This window comes from Littorina saxatilis, linkage group LG1, assembly GCF_037325665.1.
Source record: "Littorina saxatilis isolate snail1 linkage group LG1, US_GU_Lsax_2.0, whole genome shotgun sequence".
Classification (NCBI taxonomy): domain Eukaryota; kingdom Metazoa; phylum Mollusca; class Gastropoda; order Littorinimorpha; family Littorinidae; genus Littorina; species Littorina saxatilis.
Genome location: NC_090245.1, coordinates 720312 through 745137, shown reverse-complemented (window position 1 = coordinate 745137; position 24826 = coordinate 720312). Strand labels below are relative to the sequence as shown.

General features: G+C 43.1%; 1 protein-coding gene across 5 annotated transcripts in view; it reads left to right on the top strand.

The window, feature by feature from the left end:
* The window catches only part of LOC138959055 (phosphorylase b kinase regulatory subunit beta-like), a 123702-nt gene that overhangs the window by 95421 nt on the left and 3455 nt on the right, over window positions 1–24826 (top strand). For 2 of the 5 annotated variants that reach the window (XM_070330417.1, XM_070330412.1), the window contains 5 exons: window positions 82–211; window positions 916–1023; window positions 5293–5367; window positions 5664–5848; window positions 15714–15814. In XM_070330417.1, coding sequence (XP_070186518.1) covers window positions 82–211; window positions 916–1023; window positions 5293–5367; window positions 5664–5848; window positions 15714–15810 — 595 coding nt within the window. In that variant the 3' untranslated portion in view covers window positions 15811–15814. Of the gene's footprint in view, window positions 1–81; window positions 212–915; window positions 1024–5292; window positions 5368–5663; window positions 14562–15713; window positions 15815–24826 lie in introns of those variants that run through there. The other 3 variants (XM_070330419.1, XM_070330434.1, XM_070330427.1) reach the window with 3 other exon arrangements.

Below are 24826 nucleotides of genomic sequence, written 5' to 3'. Positions count from 1 at the left end.
AATATGATGATCACAATGTTATTATAATCATGATGATCACAATGTAATTATAATGATTATGATCACTGTTTGGTACTCCAGGACTCCCCTGCAGAAGCGTCAGCTTGACGGAGCGTTGAACAGAGTGCCCAGAGATTTCTACAGCAGGGTCTGGAAGATCCTGGAGAAAACACCGGGCGGCATCAAAGTGGCCGGCTACCTTCTGCCGCAGGTATCTTGTCACTCTGTCACTGTGGAGAGGATTGAATGACAATGCTATATATAGAGTGGGGTTTGGGTGGGGGCAGAGTTGAGGGGGGCGGGAGGGGGGGGGGGGGGGGGAGCATGGAAGAATGCTGAGGATTTTTGTTCTTCCTGCAGACAACAAATCAGTCTTTATAATTTTGGTGATTTGGATGATGGAGTCACATGTGTTTGGTACTGTTGCAGTGTGGAAAGGATTGGATGAGGGCATGTGAGGCTGAGTGGTTTTGGTAGGGCGCACATGGGGGTTACAGTTTGGTACTGTTGCAGTGTGGAAAGGATTGGATGAGGGCATGTGAGGCTGAGTGGTTTTGGTAGGGCGCACATGGGGGTTACAGTTTGGTACTGTTGCAGTGTGGAAAGGATTGGATGAGGGCATGTGAGGCTGAGTGGTTTTGGTAGGGCGTACCTGGGGGTTACAGTTTGGTACTGTTGCAGTGTGGAAAGGATTGGATGAGGGCATGTGAGGCTGAGTGGCTTTGGTAGGGCGCACATGGGGGTTACAGTTTGGTACTGTTGCAGTGTGGAAAGGATTGGATGAGGGCATGTGAGGCATACGCCTAATATTGTTACCATGCTGGCACTTGATGCATACACTGGCTGATGCAGTTCAGAGTACTTGTCTACATCCTTGTCACTACAGTATCATTTCTTCTTCTTCCTGTTTCCCAGCAACCCACACAGTCGGACATGACGATGTACGAGCTGAACTTCTCCCTGCTGGTGGAGCAAATGCTGAGCAAGGTCGTGGAACCAGTTTACAGACAGCTCATCGTGGAGGTAGGAATAGATGTTGGGCTTTTTGTTTAGTGTCCAAATCTTCTGCTATTTTGTCCCTACAAGGCTGTATCACACACGATTCCTTCTACCTCTAATGCATCACATTCTGTTGTGAAAGGATGTGTTGAGTATGTGAATGTTTGTTCTCTATAGATACTAGCGTGTTTACTTGTTATATCTATGTGTTGAGTATGTGAATGTTTGTTCTCTATAGATACTAGCGTGTTTACTTGTTAATTCTATGTGTTGAGTACTCGCTGATGCCAGTGTTCCAGTCAGCGTACCGCCCTCACCACAGCACCGAGACGGCGCTCCTGCGAATCACCACGGACCTCCTGAACGCAACAGATAGCGGTCTCGTCTCTGCCCTTATGCTGCTGGACCTTTCCGCGGCCTTCAACACGATCGACCATCAGCTACTCGTCGATCGCCTCAGTTCCACGTTCGGCATTCACGACACCGCCCTCTCTTGGTTCTGGAACTACCTCCAGAACCGCTCTCAGACTGTCACCACTGATTCGTTCTCTTCTCAGCCTGTCCCTGTCCGCTTCGGTGTCCCACAAGGGTCTGTCCTCGGCCCTGTCCTTTTCACCCTGTACACCCAACCCCTCTCCCTGGTCATCGAACGCCACGGCTTGAACTACAACTCCTTTGCCGATGACACGCAGCTCCAGAACAGCGCCAAGCCGGAGGATGTTGACCATCTCCTGGGATCCATCTCCAGTTGCTTCACTGACATCAAGAACTGGATGACTGAGAACAAGTTGAAGCTGAACAGTGAGAAGACGGAGGCCCTTCTCGTTGGAACACGACAGAAGATTGCTTCCCTCACTGTGACCGACCTCCAGCTGGATGACGCGACTGTTCCATTCTCCCCTGCTGTCAAGAGCCTTGGCGTCTTTCTCGACTCCACTCTCTCCATGCAGACACACATCTCCTTCATCATCAAGACCTGCTTTTTCCACCTACGACGCATCGCCTCCATCTGTCGCTACCTCACCCACGACGCCTGTGTCAAGCTGGTTGTCTCCCTCATCTTCAGTCGTCTGGACTACTGCAATTCCCTTCTGGCTGGCCTCCCCGCCTCATCCATTCATGGCCTACGAGTCCAGAATGTTGCTGCCAGGCTGACGTTGAGGAAGACAAAGCGAGACCACATCACCCCCCTACTTCGCTCCTTGCACTGGCTCCCTGTCAACACCCGAATCTCCTACAAACTGTCCACTCTGGTCTACAAGTGTCTCAACGACTCTGCTCCCGAGTACCTTCAATCCTCCCTGGACCTGTACACCCAGCCCTCCGACCGTCCCCTTCGTTCTGCTGTTGACCCACTCCGCCTTCACATCCCTCGCTCGAAACTCGCATCTGCTGGTCAGCGTGCATTCCCCTCCGCGGGCCCCTCCGTCTGGAACTCCCTGCCGCTTGAGCTTCGCCAGAGCCCCTCTCTTGACGCGTTCAAGAGTAGGTTGAAGACTCAGTTCTTCCCGTAGCTGGCTGCGACTTTCATGTTCGATGTGATGTGTTGTGCCCCAAAAGACATTCTTGTGCTGTGCTCTGTGAGAGGTGTTTTCTTTGTGTTTAATATTATTTTGTTTGGACCTAGCTATTGATGTGTACATTGTTGTTCAGCAGTTGTTTGTTGTATGTTTACCAGGGTTTGCTAGTGTGTGATAGGGTTCGTGTCTGTCTGTAGATGTTAGTTTCTTTGTTAGTCCTGTGTTGACAACTCTTCGACAAGCGCTTAGAACTGTACCCACGGAATACGCGCTATATAAGCTTCATATATTGATATTGAATGTTTGTTCTCTATAGATACTGGCGTGTTTACTTGTTAATTCTATGTGTTGAGTATCTGAATGTTTGTTCTCTATAGATACTAGCGTGTTTACAACCGGCACGGTCGGCCTAGTGGTAAGGCGTCCGCCCCGTGATCGGGAGGTCGTGGGTTCGAACCCCGGCCGGGTCATACCTAAGACTTTAAAATTGGCAATCTAGTGGCTGCTCCGCCTGGCGTCTGGCATTATGGGGTTAGTGCTAGGACTGGTTGGTCCGGTGTCAGAATAATGTGACTGGGTGAGACATGAAGCCTGTGCTGCGACTTCTGTCTTGTGTGTGGCTCACGTTATATGTCAAAGCAGCACCGCCCTGATATGGCCCTTCGTGGTCGGCTGGGCGTTAAGCAAACAAACAAACAAAAACAAAAAAAGCGTGTTTACTTGTTAATTCTATGTGTTGAGTATGTGAATGTTTGTTCTCTATAGAAACTAGCGTGTTTACTTGTTAATTCTATGTGTTGAGTATGTGAATGTTTGTTCTCTATAGATACTAGCGTGTTTACTTGTTAATTCTATGTGTTGAGTATCTGAATGTTTGTTCTCTATAGATACTGGCGTGTTTACTTGTTAATTCTATGTGTTGAGTATGTGAATGTTTGTTCTCTATAGATACTAGCGTGTTTACTTGTTAATTCCATCTCGTTGATTGATTGTTTGTTTGACCATTGCTTGCGACAGAAAGCGCCGACTGCACCATGTTGAGCAGATGTATGTCAATGATTGAAGGCAGCTGTAGGACATTAATACATGTTGTAGAATCACTTTGTGGTGAAGACAGTCTGGGAGATAGAAGATAATCTATAGAGACTGGTGTAGGCTTTGGGCATCTTTAGAGGTGCCGACTGGTGTAGACTTTGAGCATCTTTAGAGGTGCCGACTGGTGTAGACTTTGAGCATCTTTAGAGGTACCGGCTGGTGTAGACTTTGAGCATCTTTAGAGGTGCCGAGTGCTGTAGACTTTGAGCATCTTTAGAGGTGCCAACTGGTGTAGACTTTGAGCATCTTTAGAGGTGCCGACTGGTGTAGACTTTGAGCATCTTTAGAGGTACCGACTGGTGTAGACTTTGAGCATCTTTAGAGGTACCGACTGCTGTAGGCTTTGAGCATCTTTAGAGGTACCGACCGCTGTAGGCTTTGAGCATCTTTAGAGGTACCGACTGGTGTAGGCTGTGAGCATCTTTAGAGTTGCCGACTGCTGTAGACTTTGAGCATCTTTAGAGTTGCCGACTGCTGTAGGCTTTGAGCATCTTTAGAGGTGCTGACTGCTGTAGACTTTGAGCATCTTTAGAGGTACCGACTGCTGTAGACTTTGAGCATCTTGAGAGGTGCCGACTGCTGTAGACTTTGAGCATCTTTAGAGGTACCGACTGGTGTAGGCTTTGAGCATCTTTAGAGTTGCCGACTGCTGTAGACTTTGAGCATCTTTAGAGTTGCCGACTGCTGTAGGCTTTGAGCATCTTTAGAGGTGCTGACTGGTGTAGACTTTGAGCATCTTTAGAGGTACCGACTGCTGTAGACTTTGAGCATCTTTAGAGGTGCCGACTGCTGTAGACTTTGAGCATCTTTAGAGGTACCGACTGGTGTAGGCTTTGAGCATCTTTAGAGGTGCCGACTGCTGTAGACTTTGAGCATCTTTAGAGGTGCCGACTGCTGTAGACTTTGAGCATCTTTAGAGGTACCGACTGGTGTAGGCTTTGAGCATCTTTAGAGTTGCCGACTGCTGTAGACTTTGAGCATCTTTAGAGTTGCCGACTGCTGTAGGCTTTGAGCATCTTTAGAGGTGCTGACTGCTGTAGACTTTGAGCATCTTTAGAGGTACCGACTGCTGTAGACTTTGAGCATCTTTAGAGGTGCCGACTGCTGTAGACTTTGAGCATCTTTAGAGGTACCGACTGGTGTAGGCTTTGAGCATCTTTAGAGTTGCTGACTGCTGTAGACTTTGAGCATCTTTAGAGTTGCCGACTGCTGGAGGCTTTGAGCATCTTTTAGAGGTGCTGACTGCTGTAGACTTTGAGCATCTTTAGAGGTACCGACTGCTGTAGACTTTGAGCATCTTTAGAGGTACCGACTGGTGTAGACTTTGAGCATCTTTAGAGGTGCCGACTGGTGTAGGCTTTGAGCATCTTTAGAGGTGCCGACTGGTGTAGACTTTGAGCATCTTTAGAGGTACCGACTGCTGTAGACTTTGAGCATCTTTAGAGGTGCCGACTGGTGTAGACTTTGAGCATCTTTAGAGGTGCCGACTGCTGTAGACTTTGAGCATCTTTAGAGGTACCGACTGCTGTAGACTTTGAGCATCTTTAGAGGTGTAGACTTTGAGCATCTTTAGAGATGCCGACTGGTGTAGGCTTTGAGCATCTTTAGAGGTGCTGACTGGTGTAGACTTTGCATCACGGGGATCTGAACTGAATGTTTTGATCTTGATTCCTTGCAGGCTTTTATGGTGGTGTCCACAATCCTGGAGCGCAACCCGGAGTTGTCTTTCCGGCAATCTGTTCAGATGGACAAGGTAAGACTTCTACTCTTTCTTTATTCCCAGCAAATGTTTGCTGATAAAAAAACCTGGCGCAGCTGTGACACACTTTCAGCTTTTAAATTTAGAGTCTTGCACATTTGGATATAGGCGGGTGAATGAAACGACCATTTGTGGGTTTTCTTTTGGTGGGCTCAGCATTTTGTGTCTCCTTGTTGTGTGCAACAACTTGCAGATCAAATCACAGCTAAATGAAGCACATATATGTGAAATAAAGTAGGAAATGATAGCAAATGACAAGGAAATGTGTAAGAAGATGATTTGTGGTGCAGATCATGTCGGAGGCGTTTGAAGAGTTCCGGAAGGACCTGCAGCTGGAGCACTGCAGCGACCAGGACGTGACGACCCGCTTCTTCAACACCCCGCCCAACGTGCGCCACGGCACCACCGCCTACATCGCCAAGGCCGTCATGAAGGAGCTGCTTGACGGGGACATGCGCTGTCTGGCTGAAGACATGTGCTGTATCGCCTGAGTGCTCGTGTTCCGTTGGGTTATATGTTAACAATGTTATATGCTTTCCTTTTCCCCTTCTGTTGGTTATAAGTTCAGAATGTTATATGCTTTCCTTTTCCCCTTCTGTTGGTTATAAGTTCAGAATGTTATATGCCTTCTTTTTCCCCTTTTGCTTGCTTTGTGGAAAGTTGAAGGTTGGAAGTTATTCAGTTGATGAAACAAGGCAAAAACTGAAGGTGGTGGAAAGGAGGACTGCTCAGTTTGCTAATCAGGTGTGGAGTGATTTGCTTCGTCAAAAGAGCAGGGCAAAATAATGAAATGTTGGGCCGCCCAGGCTTACATGATTGAAATGATCGGCAGTGAGACCCGGACATCCTGCTGGTCTGTGGAGTGTTTTCACGTCAGATCGACATCTTCTTCATAGCCTGATGTTGTTAGGGCTATCCCTATTGTCAGTCGTCGTTATAGATTATGAAGAGAGGACAGGTCTGAGTATTGTTAGGGCTATCCCTATTGTTAGTCGTTGCTATAGATTATGAAGAGAGGACAGGTCCGAGTATTGTTAGGGCTATCCCTATTGTCAGTCGTCGTTATAGATTATGAAGAGAGGACAGGTCCGAGTATTGTTAGGGCTATCCCTATTGTCAGTCGTCGTTATAGATTATGAAGAGAGGACAGGTCTGAGTATTGTTAGGGCTATCCCTATTGTCAGTCGTCGTTATAGATTATGAAGAGAGGACAGGTCCGAGTATTGTTAGGGCTATCCCTAGTGTCAGTCGTCGTTATAGATTATGAAGAGAGGACAGGTCTGAGTATTGTTAGGGCTATCCCTATTGTCAGTCGTCGTTATAGATTATGAAGAGAGGACAGGTCCGAGTATTGTTAGGGCTATCCCTATTGTCAGTCGTCCTTATAGATTATGAAGAGAGGACAGGTCTGAGTATTGTTAGGGCTATCCCTATTGTCAGTCGTCGTTATAGATTATGAAGAGAGGACAGGTCCGAGTATTGTTAGGGCTATCCCTATTGTCAGTCGTCGTTATAGATTATGAAGAGAGGACAGGTCTGAGTATTGTTAGGGCTATCCCTATTGTCAGTCGTCGTTATAGATTATGAAGAGAGGACAGGTCTGAGTATTGTTAGGGCTATCCCCATTGTCAGTCGTCGTTATAGATTATGAAGAGAGGACAGGTCTGAGTATTGTTAGGGCTATCCCTATTGTCAGTCGTTGTTATAGATTATGAAGAGAGGACAGGTCTGAGTATTGTTAGGGCTATCCCTAGTGTCAGTCGTCGTTATAGATTATGAAGAGAGGACAGGTCTGAGTATTGTTAGGGCTATCCCTATTGTCAGTCGTCGTTATAGATTATGAAGAGAGGACAGGTCTGAGTATTGTTAGGGCTATCCCTATTGTTAGTCGTTGCTATAGATTATGAAGAGAGGACAGGTTGCTGGTTGTGAATTTGCAAAGCTGATGATGAATCGCTGTAAGCTGGTACAGCATTCTCACGCACGCAGACAGAGAGAGACAAGACACAGTTCCGTGCACATCATGATGCACACGCACATACACACACACACCAAACTACATTAGATAAAGATCTGAAATGTGTTATGTCAAACAGATTTTTATTCAAGCTGTATTGATGACAATATTGTATGTTGATTACTTAAAAAATGGTTATTTTTGTGGAGACCCCATCTTGATGATCGCTCAGATATGGCTGCAAATAGTCTAATGAATAATTTCTCATCAATGAAACTGTTAAAGAAACTGACAATTGTTAACAGATTGTTTAGCATTAGAGTGTTTCCTAAAACTGTCTTTGTTGTGTGACATACGTAACAGCTCTCCTGGTGCAATGTATTCTTGTTTGGGCGTAGTCCGCAATTATTCCCCTGGAAGCGATGTCACAGACTTAAAAAAGAGCGAGCGTTTTTGATTGACACGGTGGGATGGTGACCCTCACGCAGGGTCTGAATGGAATTCTTGCCCCGCTTTCTTGTGCACGTCTATTACAGAGTGCCAATGTTTACACCAATTGTTGTGTACATCATAAAAAGTGTGTATATATAATCAGAGTGGTGTTTGCGTATGTATATGAGTGACATGAGTCTGTTTGAACATCTTACATTAGATGTTAAGAAATAGAACTTTTGTATAATTTAAAGGAGTGCAGATTTGACACAGAGGGCATGTTAGTTCCAGTTAGTGTAAATACTCCAGCACACCATAATGTTTTTGTTTTAAGCTCCTTTTTTTGTGTTTTGCAACTGAAGCTGTGTTGATGTACAGTTGCTGTATCAGCAATAATTGGATCTGTGATTATACTAGTGTGCAGAACGCTGCATGACATGCAATATTATGTAGATTTCTTCTCAATTTTACAACTTAGTATATTTACTTTGTATATAGCCCACTAGGAGAACTTTGTAATTAGGTCAATATTTAGACGCCACATGGCAATCCCTACATGGGAAGGAGGCTTTGTCTTGTTAAGCTAGAGGACAACAGGTGACCTCAGGCAAAAGGTTTCTCTCGGTTGAGAAGCTTCAAGTTGAAGGTACTGTTGAAAAATTGAGTATAATTTGTGAGACTATCTGCTTAGAGTTTCCGGAATGGGTGTTAGAATTTTCATGTCAGGCTTAGTGCCATATTCCTAGGTGCATAATGATGCATAAGAAGTCTTCTTGCCTTTGAAGCTTGAGGTCAAAGCATGAGATTAAATTACATATTCTTACCCAACTCGCATAGATAACAATAACTTCGTTTGGTTGCTAAGACATTGAAGCACTCTTACATGGTAACATGGGGAAATAACTCTAAAACAAAAACCACATGCCATATAAGGCATGGTCCGTAGTGGTTATCTCCCCTACCGGTGTACCGCACATGCGCAGGATGTATACCAGCGACACTCATTCCTTTTCCTTCAACCCACGTTGCATGACGTGTTTTGAGGTGCTCAGGCTTTTTCTTAAGCCATCGGCCTATCTCTCAGGGAAGGCCATCGAATCTTGGTAACATATCAACGACCTTCTTTACTTCTTCAGGAATTGGTGAGAGCGTTTCTTTTTTGTATAACGAGAAGATTTCTTAGCGTTTTTGAAGATTTTGCCACTTGTCTTTTGAACATTTGTCCACCATTTTTGACTTTCAAAATGGCCGACATCCTAGACATAAAGAGAAACTAAGAGCTCTGCCAAGCAGACTCGCTCACCTGGTTCTGAATAGGGCAAAACGGTTAAAGCTGGCGCTAAACCATGAACTTCTTCTACTACTCATAGCTCTCAAAGTTATAAATTTCCTTAGCGAGAGGCCATCTTTAGCTTGGGACTTTACCCCGATACGCAGCATTCTATTCTATTGTTGATAGATAACGCATCTCCCTCAGCTGACTTTTCGGCTTTGGTTAATAACCTCAGGTGTTACAACCATAATGAAGTTAAGCAAGAGGATCTTCTTGCCTTTTTTGTCATCGTTTATTCTGAGGTTCAGGGAATGTTAACTGCTGATTGTAAACAAATAGCAAGTTAGGCTTCTCTTCTGCTCCCTTCAGGAGTAGGTAACGCACTGTCGTTCGCAGGTTCGTTCCGAATCTTCTGCAACCATTACGTCTACCAACGTTGTTGCAGAGGCGACAGATGTGTTTAGTTCGGCGTCAGGTTTACCTGTCAACGAACTTTTGTCTGCCTGTCAGACATCAGCACCGCCCAGTCCTCTCGGCGCTTTAGCGTCGCGGGCGGTGTTTTTGCGCTCTCGCACGGGTTCGTTCAGAGCCTTCTGCAACCATTACGTCTGCCGACGTTGTTGCAGATCCAACAGTGGTGTTGGACTTGTCGTCAGGTGTTCCTTTCGACAAATTTTTGTCTGATTCTCAGACATCAGCACCTCCTGGTCCTCTCGGCGCTTACGCGTCGGCAGGAGGTGTTCTTGGTGAAGTACACAAACATGCGGCAACGGTTTTCGCTCTAGCAGAAGTGCATACCAGCCATAAAGTTCATTCCTCACGTCAGCCTTATTCTCTTCCGAGGTACGGGTTGGGGTGGGAAGAGCATGTGTCCGCTGCTTCCGGTAGTAGGACAACAGGATCTTCCGGTCGCCATTCTATGGGGCCGGTCGGTGCTGATGCTTACCAATCCACTGCTGGTTCCGCTTCCGCTTCTGCGGCTTCCGGTGGCAGGATGGTATTGCCTTTCGCCGATAACACTTCTGTGTTGGTAGTTGGCATCCATCAGCCTTCGGCTTCCGGTTCCGCTACTGCGGTTCCGGGGCTGTTACACAGGCTGCATCCACTTCCTCTTCCAGTCTTTCAGCTGGCATGAGGCAGGTGGATGGGGGGATTCTATTGGAGTTCCGGCTTCCGGGAGTTTTTTCCCAACCTTTTCCGGTTTCGGCAGATGTTGCCTCGGCGGGATTGGTTTCCGGTTCTCATCCCTTTGATGATTGTTGGGATACTACTGAACAGGATGATGAGGATATGGAAGACGAAGCTTCTGAGGCAGATGGGGATGCCTCTTTTCGACTTTCGGCTAAGCTGCCATCTTTGTTGACACTAGCAGCAGAGGTTACTACGCCCGTCGCATATATAGTCAACTTGGCTCCTGCGACGTACCATACCAGAACCAGAACTATTTCCCTGAAGGGTAGCAGTAGCATCGTCGTCTGCCGTTACTCCACCTTCAGCTTTGGCTGATTTTGCTCCTTCTCAGGAACAATCTGCGAACTTAAAGTTTTTAGAGTCTCCTTCGGTGGCTTTTCAACTTGTAAAGTTTTCTCAAACTATGTTTCTGCCCCACCTCTGCCTTTGCTGGCAGCACATGGGGAAGCTCCTGCTTCGGCTTTGCCGTGGCTTGCGTCACTTGGACTTGTAGCTTATTTCTTAGTGAGCACTAACTGGAAGCTTCGGCTTACTGCCAATTCTAAGAGCTTGATCACTTCCTTTGCCCTGCCTATGGTACCACTTCCGGTTACACCGGACTTGGCAAGCATTCGCCAAAATGGTTATAGCAAGGAGAATCTTTCCGTTTGTTAGGAAAAGGATCTCATTGCTGTGGAAGAATGCAGCCGCTCTTCTTTGGAGTTATCGTCTTTGACTGAGAAGCTGATTCGCTCTCTCTCACGTGCGGTTACGTTCTTAGATCCTCCCTCGGTGGCATTTGAACTTGTGGAAGTTTTCTCAAATGATTCTCCTCTGCCACCACTTCCTTTGTGGGCAGCGCTCGGCAAAGCACCTGCTGCAGTGTTGCCTTAGCTTGCATCACCCGCGCAAGTAGCGCATCACTCGCTGAGCGCTATCCGTAGGCCTCGGTTAACACCAAGCCTAAGAACTTAGGTTATTCTTTTGTTCTAACTACGGAACACCGGACTTGACGAACATCCATCTGGATGTTTATAGCAAGAACAAGGATCTCCTGGCCGTGGAAGATTGTGGCCGCACTTCTTTATAATTATCGTCTTTGACCAAGACTTTGATTCGTTCTCTCCCTTGTGCGGTTACGTCCTCACTGGATACCTTTGTGTTCTGTCGGGACGCATATACAAAGGATGTAGCTTTGCTGTTCGCCTGGGAGAAGGCCTCAGCCGACAGTTTACTTTCTTTACTTTATTTGGTGTTTAACGTCGTTTTCAACCACGAAGGTTATATCGCGACGAGGGAAAGGGGGGAGATGGGATAGGGGAAAGGGGGGAGATGGGATAGAGCCACTTGTTAAGTGTTTCTTGTTCACAAAAGCACTAATCAAAAAATTGCTCCAGGGGCTTGCAACGTAGTACAATATATGACCTTACTGGGAGAATGCAAGTTTCCAGTACAAAGGACTAAACATTTCTTACATACTGCTTGACTAAAATCTTTACAAACATTGACTATATTCTATACAAGAACCACTTAACAAGGGTAAAAGGAGAAACAGAATCCGTTAGTCGCCTCATACGACATGCGGGGTGCAGAGAAATAAGGATGTGGAAAAGACTTTTGGTAAGTGAAATAAAGGTGATGGATCCAGTCAGGTAGAAATAAGACAACAAGAAAAGAATTGGAAAACTGCAGGGAATAGTAGGGAGAGTTTTCTTGGAAGGAAATATAGGTGAAAGGACTGGTAAGGCAGAAATAAGACAAAAGAAGAGAAGAAACAGAACCGTTAGTCGCCTCTTACGACATGCTGGGTAGCATCGGGTAAATTCTTTCTAGTCCCAACCAATATGGGACTCCCCCTAACCCGCGGGGGGTCAGCCGACAGTATGGTTCTGTTGGCGAGACTTTAATCTCTTCCTTGCTCGAAGGTTCTCTTTTCATATCCGCCTCTTTGCAAACGCGGACTCTTCTCTAACAAAGAGAAGCTCACAGCAAAGGAAAGCGCACGGCGGGCCTCGGCTTTGTTAGGGGGAAGAATTTACCCGATGCTCCCCAGCATGTCGTAAGAGGCGACTAACGGATTCTGTTTCTCCTTTTACCCTTGTTAAGTTTTTCTTGTATAGAATATAGTCAATGTTTGTAAAGATTTTAGTCAAGCAGTATGTAAGAAATGTTAAGTCCTTTGTACTGGAAACTTGCATTCTCCCAGTAAGGTCATATATTGTACTACGTTGCAAGCCCCTGGAGCAATTTTTTTATTAGTGCTTTTGTGAACAAGAAACAATTAACAAGTGGCTCTATCCCATCTCCCCCCCTTTCCCCGTCGCGATATAACCTTCGTGGTTGAAAACGACATTAAACACCAAATAAATAAAGAAAGAAAGATTAAGGGAGCCTCTCTTTGGTTGGCTGAAAACAAATCTCCAGTCCCGACTGGCTTGGGATTTGCTCCTAGTTTTGGAGCATTTGAGATCGGATTCTTTGATCCGTTATAAAAACTAGCCTTGCTAATCTAACACGGAAAGCGGTCATGCTTACTCTTCTAGCTTCTGAGAGAAGTGGGAGTAAGTGCATTTTCTGTCTGGTTTTGCTATAGACATCTCTTTGGAGAAGACTGATCTATGGCGCTTAGGTTTCGTTCAAAATTTCTGGCAAATAAGCAGAAACCGGAGAAACCAGCTCCGATAATGCAATTCAAACCACTTAGCAATATTTTGGCTCCGCTAGAGCCATATTTAACCAATTGAACATTTCGAGTTTTGAAAACTTTTCTGACTCGCACTGATCCGTTTAGATCACCTAAACAAAGGCTCTTGTTTATATCCATCAACACTGGTAGAGGCAATGACTTAGGGGGGGGGGGGGGGGGAGGGGCAGTCAGTCCTCCCTCTTCAGGCAGCACGGACTCAAGAAGTCGGAGTGTGGGCCTCTTTTTTTAGCTGTACTTAAGTCTGGAAGACTTGCGGAAGTATGAATGCAGCTTATTGGACGTCCAAGGACGTAGTCATGAGTTTCTATCTGCGGGATATTTTAAGTACCCGCTATTATAGTACACATGGTCTGCCAGCTATAGTCGCTGCCGGACAAGTACTTACAAGATATTGACTGTGAATATTTTTCCACCACCTAAATTAGCAATCTGCTATAGATCTATGTGAGTTGGGTAAGAATATGTAATTTAATATAACGTTTCAAAAGTAAACTTTGATTTAATTAATATACTTACCAACTCACATATTGAATTCCCTCCCAGCCTGCCCCGCAAATTGTATAAAGGGGTATATGTTTCAGGACGGAATGAGTGTCACTGGTATACATCCTGCGCATGCGCGGTACACCGGTAGGGGAGATAACCACTACGGACCATGCCTTATATGGCATGTGGTTTTTGTTTTAGAGTTATCTCCCCATTTTACCATGTAAGAGTGCTTCAATGTCTTAGCAACCAAACGAAGTTATTGCTATCTATGTGAGTTGGTAAGTATATTAATTAGATCAAAGTTTACTTTTGAAACTTTATATTAGTTTTAAAGCAGTGACACTTAGGTTTTTAGCAGTGACAGTTAGGTTTCTAGCAGTGACAGTTAGGTTTCTAGCAGTGACAGTTAGGTTTCTAGCAGTGACAGTTAGGTTTCTAGCAGTGACAGTTAGGTTTCTAGCAGTGACAGTTAGGTTTCTAGCAGTGACAGTTAGGTTTTTAGCAGTGACAGTTAGGTTTCTAGCAGTGACAGTTAGGTTTCTAGCAGTGACAGTTAGGTTTCTAGCAGTGACAGTTAGGTTTCTAGCAGTGACAGTTAGGTTTTTAGCAGTGACAGTTAGGTTTCTAGCAGTGCCCTTGGCTTGAGCTTGTCATTGCAGCAGACACAGTATCTGCCTCAGTGGGTAGTAAGTGAAGAAAGTAATGTTGACTTCCTCTGTGCAATAGCTAGGACAATGTGTGTTTGCCAATACATGTAGATTGTTCCGCTGTATTCAGTAAGAAATCGGGTTGTTCTTCGTAAAAAATTGTTTCAATTGTAGAACTCTGACATCTATAGAATCATGTGTACATTTTCTGCAAACATCTGTATTTTGTCTTCCCAGTTGAAAGCAAAGAGTGGGTGCATGCTGACAGTACTTGTTACCTGCTTGTTATGCAAAGAGTGGGTGCATGCTGACAGTATTTGTTACCTGCTTGTTATGCAAAGAGTGGGTGCATGCTGACAGTATTTGTTACCTGCTTGTTATGCAAAGAGTGGGTGCATGCTGACAGTATTTGTTACCTGCTTGTTATGCAAAGAGTGGGTGCATGCTGACAGTATTTGTTACCTGCTTGTTATGCATGTGTTATACTGTTGAAAAATGATTGATCAAACGTTACTTTTTGTTGTTGGTTCTTTTTGTTGGTGTGTGTGTGTGTGTGTGTGTGTGTGTGTCTGTGTGTGTCTGTGTGTGTGTAAGGAAAAGAACAACTAAACGGTGGAATATTTTTTGAACAGCCAGTATAATCACAAAATGAATACATTCAGCTTTTTGTATTAAAATCCAGAGTAAAGGCATACCTACTTTTCATTTGACACATCACTTAACACCAGGTAAAAACGTTTAGAAATACGTTTTCCTGACAATTGCATTGTTAAACTTAAACAATAATCTGCTCCTAACTGTTCCAAATAAGGAACAGTTTATTTAGATATGATACAGTTTATATAGATATGATACTTTCTTTATATAGATATGATACAGTTTATATAGATATAATACAGTTTATCTATATAATACAGTTTATGATGCTTTCTTTATTTTGAGTTATTTCTAATATGCTGACTGTTAGCAAATGATAACAGACATGTCGAGAAAAAAGATATCAAGCATGAGCCTTTTAGGCGAATGCTGATATCATTTGTGAGACATGTCTGTTATCATTTGCTAACAGTCAGCATATTAGAAATAACGGTTTTATTACCGTTTAATTCGACCAAAAGAAATTTCGAAGCAACCCCGTGAATTAGACAGAACAGCCGCAATGGGAACTGGAGCGCTCCTACCTGATTATGACTGTCACTGTCAGTCAAAGAATTCTCGTGACCTGGGTCAGCCTATCAGAGTAACACACCTTACGTGATGAATATTCACAGGTCAAATGCGTTTGACACACAACAAACCATGTTGCACATGCGTTTCGGTTGCTTCGCTTTTTCTTGTTGAACAGAGGTCGAGCGACAGATTTAGAACCGACTCCAGACGGATGGGAAATGACGTAAAGATACATTTGACGTAAAGCGAGTGACCCAATTTCACTTGATTTTCCGAACTTTGATCATTTAGATTTCAAGTGAGCGAGTCGGCATTGCACACTCAGAGGATGGGCGGTGCCTTGCTGTTCTGTAAAGCACCCACCGACAAAACTCGCTTTTCGGTATTTTTTAGATAAAGAGAGTATTATCTGACAGCATTTGAAGTGTCATTCTTTAGAATAAATCACACTGATATTGCTGATTTAAATTTTTACTTTGTCTTGTTCATTTTTAGCTTGATAAACAAAAAGGATCCCTGCCTGAACGTTATAACATTTAGAGGGTCACCTAGAATCCGTCCTGATTGGTCAAAAAGCCATATGGGGCACTGAATTGGTAATAAATAGATATAATACAGTTTATATAGATATGATACTTTCTTTATATAGATATAATACAGTTTATATAGATATGATACTTTCTTGATATAGATATAATACAGTTTATATAGATATGATACTTTCTTGATATAGATATAATACAGTTTATATAGATATGATACAGTTTATATTCTTCTTCTTCTTTGTTCATGGGCTTAGACTCCCACGTTCACTCATGTTTTTAGCATGAGTGGATTTTTACGTGTATGACCGTTCCTACCCCGCCATTCAGGCAGCATACGCCGATTTCGGGGGAATACAGCATGGGTGCAACTCGATCTGCCGGCTACACGCCGGCAGCCGGTTTTTGGTTTCATCGGCTGCCGATGTTTTTGTTCCAGGAGAGGTTTTTTTTTGGCATTTTAAATACTAAAAATGCTGGACCCCAACTTTTGCCGGTTTTTGGAATTTTCCAGGTTGCACCCATGATACAGTTTATATAAACTTGGCCAAAAAATTATTGCAACAACTTTCGCACGCTAACAAAAGCGGTAAAACGCAATCCATTTTAGTTCAACTTTATATGCTGGAAAAGGTAATTATGTCCACCGTTTATATCATTTGTCCGATCGGTGGTAATTTGTATAGGCATCCCGTTACAGCCTGTCAAACAAGGTCACCCCTAAAATCGACCTGACAAAAACTATAGCCCCGTGTTTTAAAATCTGCAAAAAATCAGAATGTGCACTTACCATTCAGAAACGCCATTCAATTTCCAGTTCAGAGCATTTTGTTTGATGCACCTTACTTCTCTAGTCTTTGTGTAGCCTTTTGACAAAGGCGGTAGGGGTCAACCGTTTCAGAGGCCAAAAAAGGCACGTTTTGCGGCCATTTTTGGGGGGGTCCTCCACTCAAAGAGCCATATCTGCTCAAGTTCTCAATGAATTGCTTTAGAAATTTCAGTAGTTATGACTAATAGGCTGACCAAAATCTGTGTTGATTTTGGTGAACGTCAGTGTATACTAAGCGTGTCTTATAACGCAACGTTTCCGAAAGACCTAAACAAATATTCGTATTAATTCAGGGTTTAAGGACAAAAAATCGTGACATTGCATGCTAAGAAAAACAAGTCGCGTAAGGCGAAAATACAACATTTAGTCAAGTAGCTGTCGAACTCACAGAATGAAACTGAACGCAATGCCATTTTTCAGCAAGACCGTATACTCGTAGCATCGTCAGTCCACCGCTCATGGCAAAGGCAGTGAAATTGACAAGAAGAGCGGGGTAGTAGTTGCGCTAAGAAGGATAGCACGCTTTTCTGTACCTCTCTTTGTTTTAACTTTCTGAGCGTGTTTTTAATCCAAACATATCATATCTATATGTTTTTGGAATCAGGAACCGACAAGGAATAAGATGAAAGTGTTTTTAAATTGATTTGGACAATTTAATTTTGATAATAATTTTTATATATTTAATTTTCAGAGCTTGTTTTTAATCCAAATATAACATATTTATATGTTTTTGGAATCAGAAAATGATGGAGAATAAGATGAACGTAAATTTGGATCGTTTTATAAATTTTTATTTTTTTTTACAATTTTCAGATTTTTAATGACCAAAGTCATTAATTAATTTTTAAGCCACCAAGCTGAAATGCAATACCGAAGTCCGGGCTTCGTCGAAGATTACTTGACCAAAATTTCAACCAATTTGGTTGAAAAATGAGGGCGTGACAGTGCCGCCTCAACTTTCACGAAAAGCCGGATATGACGTCATCAAAGACATTTATCAAAAAAATGAAAAAAACGTTCGGGGATTTCATACCCAGGAACTCTCATGTCAAATTTCATAAAGATCGGTCCAGTAGTTTAGTCTGAATCGCTCTACACACACACACAGACACACACACACACGCACATACACCACGACCCTCGTCTCGATTCCCCCCTCTACGTTAAAACATTTAGTCAAAACTTGACTAAATGTAACAAGTCGCGTAAGGCGAAAATACAACATTTAGTCAAGTAGCTGTCGAACTCACAGAATGAAACTGAACGCAATGCAATGCAGCAAGACCGTATACTCGTAGCATCGTCAGTCCACCGCGCACGGCAAAGGCAGTGAAATTGACAGGAAGAGCGGGGTAGTACTTGCGCTGAGAAGGATAGCACACTTTTCTGTACCTCTCTTTGTTTTAACTTTCTGAGCGTGTTTTTAATCCAAACATATCATATCTATATGTTTTTGGAATCAGGAACCGACAAGGAATAAGATGAAAGTGTTTTTAAATTGATTTCAAAAATTTAATTTTGATAATAATTTTTATATATTTAATTTTCAGAGCTTGTTTTTAATCCGAATCGTTTTAGAAAAAAATAATTTTTTTTACAATTTTCAGATTTTTAATGACCAAAGTCATTAATTAATTTTTAAGCCACCAAGCTGAAATGCAATACCGAAGTCCGGGCTTCGTCGAAGACTACTTGATCAAAATTTCAACCAATTTGGTTGAAAAATGAGAGCGTGACAGTGCCGCCTCAACTTTCACGAAAAGCCGGATATGACGTCATCAAAGACATTTATCAAAAAAAGGAAAAAAACGTTCGGGGATATCATATTCAGGAACTCTCATGTCAAATTTCATAAAGATCGGTCCAGTAGTTTGGTCTGAATCGCTCTACACGCACGCACGCACACACGCACGCACACACGCACACACACACACATACACCACGACCCTCGTTTCGATTCCCCCTCGATGTTAAAACATTTAGTCAAAACTTGACTAAATGTAAAAATGGTAGGGGCAACTGGTGCCAAAGTTTCAGGCAGATCTCAGTGCTGGTTTAAGCCACCCATTTGCTGGAGATGGGAACGCGCACGAAAAATTATCGATCACCGTCAATGGTAACGTATACAGTCGCTTTATATTAGAGATGAACAGTCCTAGGCCTGTGCAAACTTGGCTGTGGTTATTTCTGTCCGGAGCCCTGTGCTCGGTGTGTTACGCTTTGTTGATTTGATGGTTATTGACGGGCGGCTCGTCTTTGGCGTCGGGTAAGTAGCTTGCAGGTGGAGAAATTTTTGTTCATGGGGGATTTCTGTGACGTATGTACCACGTGACAGGAAGTCGCCGTTGGTCTCGGCAAAGAAACTACAATGCAGTGTGTGGTCTCGGTGAGACTGAAAGACAGAGAGCGCTCGACAGATACACACAGTGATTCAAGGCGCACAACTCTAGTAAAGTTGTCGTAGCACGTCCGTCTATGGCCAAAGTGATCCGGGTTCGATTCCGGCATGGGCGGTCTATTTTTTTTTTAAATTCTTGTTTACTATTGTTTATTATGAACGTTTTAATGTTTTATTTTACTCTAATAATTTTTTTAATTGTGTAAAATAAATAAATTATTATTATTTTTTTTTAATCCAAGTGATCCGGGTGGAAAGCGATTCGTCTATGGCCAAAGTAATCCGGGTTCGATTCCCGGCATGGGCGGTCTATTTTTTTTTTTTTAAATTCTTGTTTACTATTGTTGATTATGAACGTTTTTGTGCACAAGACAAAAACTTTCATACTGGGGGAGCGAGCCAGTCTGAAGAGTACTCGGGTCCAGCGCCAGCGTTTTTTATAAGAACTTGGAGTGATTGCGAATTTGCGCGTTTCTCGTGAGTGCTTTCGAAGTTTTGTAATTTGATTTTCCCCAGCGAGTGTTCTTTGGAGGGCACTAGACTGTGATTGCTGGTGCATGTTTTTATTTTTGTTTTTCGTTCTTTGTTTCCGTTTGTAGTCTGTGGTCAAATACCTCACAATGTGCTCAAACAAATCACAGGCACAGGAAATGAACAAGAAGAAGTGTGTCACAAGAATTTGAATTCTAACAAAAACATGTGTATGAGTTCATAGACTACCACTGTCGAACCCTTCACTGTACAATGTAAATGAGTACAAAATATAGTCGTCAGTTTGGGAGACATTGTAGAGCACAGGTGAACTTTATCACAAACGGACAACACAAAAAGTACTTTCTTTTCAAACTTGAAAGTTTGTTGTCTATTTTTACCAGGGTCTTTCAAACAAACAATAACATGTGTATTTTTTATGTGAAAAAATTCATCTATTTTAACATTGTTGTACTTAAAATCTTAACATCTGCTAACAATTTGCGTATGAATATTTTTTATTCCTGCACTAGAAGGGAAGAAATCAACCTGTGGAAGACGTGCTGTGGTTTGTCTCCCTTCCTTCGAAACCGAAACCGAAACCGTCTGTAACGCTTACAGGGCCTCATAGATATCAGAGTCAACTCCCGCCCCCGACACCTCCACGCATTCAGCGTAACGGCTTGTACGGCGTGTTACTTCAACATAATATGATAATAATAATAATAATAATAACTTCAACAAGTATTTTTTGGAAAAAAATTAACCTTAACAAGGCCTCAACACAACAGCGCTTCCTGGAATTGCATGGCTGTTACCGGGAAATGTACTGGGTCAAAGGTCCGCCTGACTCGAAAATTTACTGGGGAAAAGACAGTGACTGCAAAAAATCGTGTACTTCATGATTGGTACAATGGCCAACACAAATGTTGTCGGATCAAGTCTACTTCCATTCTTTAGATGCCATGGTATATGTTTTTTCAAAGAAATAGTCTTTTACATTGACTACTGCCCTCCCAGGAAACCTGGCCACATCCTCAACAAGAAAATTTGCTGATTCAAATCAGCAGGTTCCCAGACGTTCCTTCATGTAATTTTTAGGTGAATGGTCAAAGTGGTTTCTTGCACACACTCAGTCATCTTGCACAACAATGCAACACAAAGGAACTTAGTCGATAAATATCGACAGGGGGCCGACAAATGGTTTAAATGTGAAATGTGTGTATATGGGTGTGGGTCTGAAACAAACAAACAAACAAACAAACAAACCATGTGAACCCCAAAGTCATGCGCCCACACGAACACACACACACACACCCACGCGCGGGCGCTGTAGAACACACACATAATATAGTAACAAGAAAAATGTTCATTCAAAATGAACAGCGTCGATGCAATGTCCACCAAAGATTTATTTTGGGAAGTGTTAAAGGTTAGGGTCAAAAGTTAATGAATTGCATGTTGCAGTTGGACAGAAATGAACAGGTGTTAATTGATAAACACATTGATAATGGCTTTTGAGAAAATCAATCAATTCTGCAAAGGAATTAACTTGATGACATCAAAACTGCAGCGCCATTTGAAGAATGGTTACCATTTCTGTTTCTTTGATGGGAATCAAACAAATAAAAACATTGACTATCCAAGTTACCATGAATGGCAATAGTTGACTCCTGAAAAGTAGCAAGGATATAATTTGAGACGATAAACGCCTGATGCAATCCCTCCTCAAGGTCAGTCAACTCAAAACCTTCATCATTCGCAACATCAGTAGGCAACACAGCGGGATTCGTATGTCCAGAAATCATGTCGAAAAAATATTCCATTTCAAAAGCATGTCCAACCACAGTTGTTGGCAAGTGTTCGTGTCCGAGGTAGCCTTCAGTGTGTGTATATGTATTCATGTGACAGAGAGCGTGACCTCATTCTTCAATCCTCTCTCTCTCTTCTTTCTCATTCGAACGCACACACGCAAGAACGTAGCCTACGCACGCATGCACGCGCACGCACACACACACACACACACACACACACACACACCCCGCAGTGACGCACAAACCACGCACACACACACTGACCGTCTGTCGGCAAGCATCTCTTTTTGTTTTCTTTACCTTTGTTTATTGTGTTTTCGATATTTGTGTTTATTTTTTGCTTGACTTATCTGTTTTATTTTAATGTTTGCTATCCACATCGTGTGATAAATGTTTCTTCTCAGTCTCCGAGTCAGTTTAGTTTCTGCACGCCGCTTTGGTACTCCTTGTTTTTCTAACTGGTGTATTGTGCGCGATTTGCGGATTTATTTTTATTCCTTTCATATGCTGTTGAAGTGTTGTGGGTGTTATTGTCTGTATATGCTATGTTGCGTCTGTGTATGCCTACAAGAATTTGCATTCGCTCTCTGCCAGTACAAGTCCAAACTTTATTGGGTGTAATGTGCCTGTGGTCTGCTCGCAGTCGAGCACAGATAGTTTTCAAACATTCCTCCAGTGAGCCGCCGCGCGCTGCGACCTGAGTAAAGCGCTTCTTTGGTCTCTGGCAACGTTGAACTGCGCTGATATGCCCAGCGACGTGCGGACAAAGTGATATCGCCCCGCTGGCTATTTTTACCGCTGGCCTCGGTCGGGCTTTGCCACAGAAACTCACGGTTTGGCCTGTAGGTAAAATGTACAATGTATTTTCTGATTTGTGCACAAAAGCTATTTTTCTTTTTTCTTTTTTTTAACATAACAATGTTTAATGTCACTGTTTGTTTAAAAGAACATGGTCACATTTGTAAAAAAAAATGTTAAATTAGAAAATAAATAACATTTTGGTTCATGATTTTTCCTACACCTGTGCTGAAAATAAGAAATAAAAATGTCGGTATATAAGTCACTCAAATACAGGTAAGTATGACTGGCTCGGTTTGAGTTTGTTACGGTTGACCCTGCACAATTCGACCTCTGATGTTTTTGTTGAACAATTTCACAACTTCCTGTGTTACACAAACTCAGTGATGACCAATTTTGCCTTCACCCCTCCCATAGGGTGACGGATTTCACAACTTTCTACAGATGAACAACAATGTTGCCTTCACCCCTCCCATAGGGTGACGGATGTCACAACTTTCTGTGTACACAAACTGATGACGTATTTCACAACAAAATGGCGCTGCCCATTACAACCTCGATACTAGTTCCGGTTCCGGAATGTCACCGTTCACACAGGCAAATGCCTCCGCATAACCCAGACCTCTGGGTCTGGGAACAAAGTCAGCCAGAGCTTCGTTTAAGTGTGACAATGGGTCATATATTGGTGCTACATTACTAGCATTCAAATGTGTATTCATGTCAACAGCATTTTGCCATTTACAACAGTTTCACTAACACTGTATTCTTTCTTGCTTTATTATTTTGTGACTCAGTGATAATTTTAAATAAAGTTATTTGCATCATACACTTTGATTTCATTCATTTCTATTTATAACTACTTTTACTACTTTCCCTTTTACACTGTGACATGCCACTGTATGACGCTCATTTAGACCAAAAACAATACCATTCCTACCTGTTGCAACGTCTATCGCTCGCTCTGTCTTTTGGTTCCTTGGTTGATCGATCGGTTTCTTGGTGGAAAACATATTTCTGTCACCAATACCAGTATTATTGCATCACTTCCATAAAGGTAGAGTAGCCTTCTTCCTTTCTGTTAAGCCAATAGGTCTTATTCATTATTGAGCTCTTATTCATTATTGCATTACTTTCACAACAATCTTCTTCCTTGATATTGCGATAGTTGTTATCTCCCATTTATGTACAAACGCCGAAAAGACAATTTAACAGGACACATCAACACTATTATTTTGTTTACCTGTACCAACAGGTGTACAACTTCCTGTTTCTTTGATATTGTCAATGTTTCGGCCCGTGTTGATCCTGGGATCAACTGAATTTCTTGTAAGAGTTTGCGGCGGGCGCACGGTAGTGCTGTGTGTGTGTGTATGTGTGTGTGTGTGTGTGTGTGTATCTGTGTGTGTGTGTGTGTGTCAGTGTGTGTATGTGTGTGTTTGTGTGTGTGTATGTGTACACGTGGGGCTTTTGTTGTTAGTGACTCATGTTAATTACAGCTCAGTTCAGCCCTGTCTCTCTTTCTTTCTTTTACTCTCTCTGTTTAATTAATTGTCTGTTCTACCCTCTTGTCTGCTTCTGTCTGTCTCAGAGAGAGAGAGAGAGAGAGAGAGAGAGAGAGAGAGAGAGAGAGAGAGAGAGAGAGAGAGAGAGAGATTTTGTTTGTTTGTTTGTTTGCTTAACGCCCAGCCGACCACGAAGGGCCATATCAGGGCGGTGCTGCTTTGACATAATATAACGTGCGCCACACACAAGACAGAAGTCGCAGCACAGGCTTCATGTCTCACCCAGTCACATTATTCTGACACCGGACCAACCAGTCCTAGCACTAACCCCATAATGCCAGACGCCAGGCGGAGCAGCCACTAGATTGCCAATTTTAAAGTCTTAGGTATGACCCGGCCGTGGTTCGAACCCACGACCTCCCGATCACGGGGCGTCCTTACCACTAGGCAGAGAGAGAGAGAGACGTAAGACGTAAGACATTTTATTGAATAAACACACACGGTAAAGGCGTTGCGGTCGACTTGGGCCAGGCGCCGGACATCCGGGGGCGTTTCCTCCTCTTGTCGGAATGACGATGTCTGTGCTGTTTCGCAGTCATATGTCAGGACGTAGTCGTCTCCCAGGGGCGGACCTAGGGGGGGGTTCCTGGGTGCCCGGAACCCCCCCCCCCCCCCCATCCGTGTTTTTATATTTAGTCAAGTTTTGACTAAATATTTTAACATCGAGGGGGAATCGAAACGAGGGTCGTGGTGTATGTGCGCGTGTGTGTGTGTGTGTGTGTGTGTCTGTGTGTGTCTGTGTGTGTGTGTGTGTGTGTGTGTAGAGCGATTCAGACTAAACTACTGGACCGATCTTTATGAAATTTGACATGAGAGTTCCTGGGTATGAAATCCCCGAACGTTTTTTTCATTTTTTTGATAAATGTCTTTGATGACGTCATATCCGGCTTTTCGTGAAAGTTGAGGCGGCACTGTCACGCCCTCATTTTTCAACCAAATTGGTTCAAATTTTGGTCAAGTAATCTTCGACGAAGCCCGGGGTTCGGTATTGCATTTCAGCTTGGTGGCTTAAAAATTAATTAATGACTTTGGTCATTAAAAATCTGAAAATTGTAAAAAAAAATAAAAATTTATAAAACGATCCAAATTTACGTTTATCTTATTCTCCATCATTTGCTGATTCCAAAAACATATACATATGTTATATTCGGATTAAAAACAAGCTCTGAAAATTAAATATATAAAAATTATTAT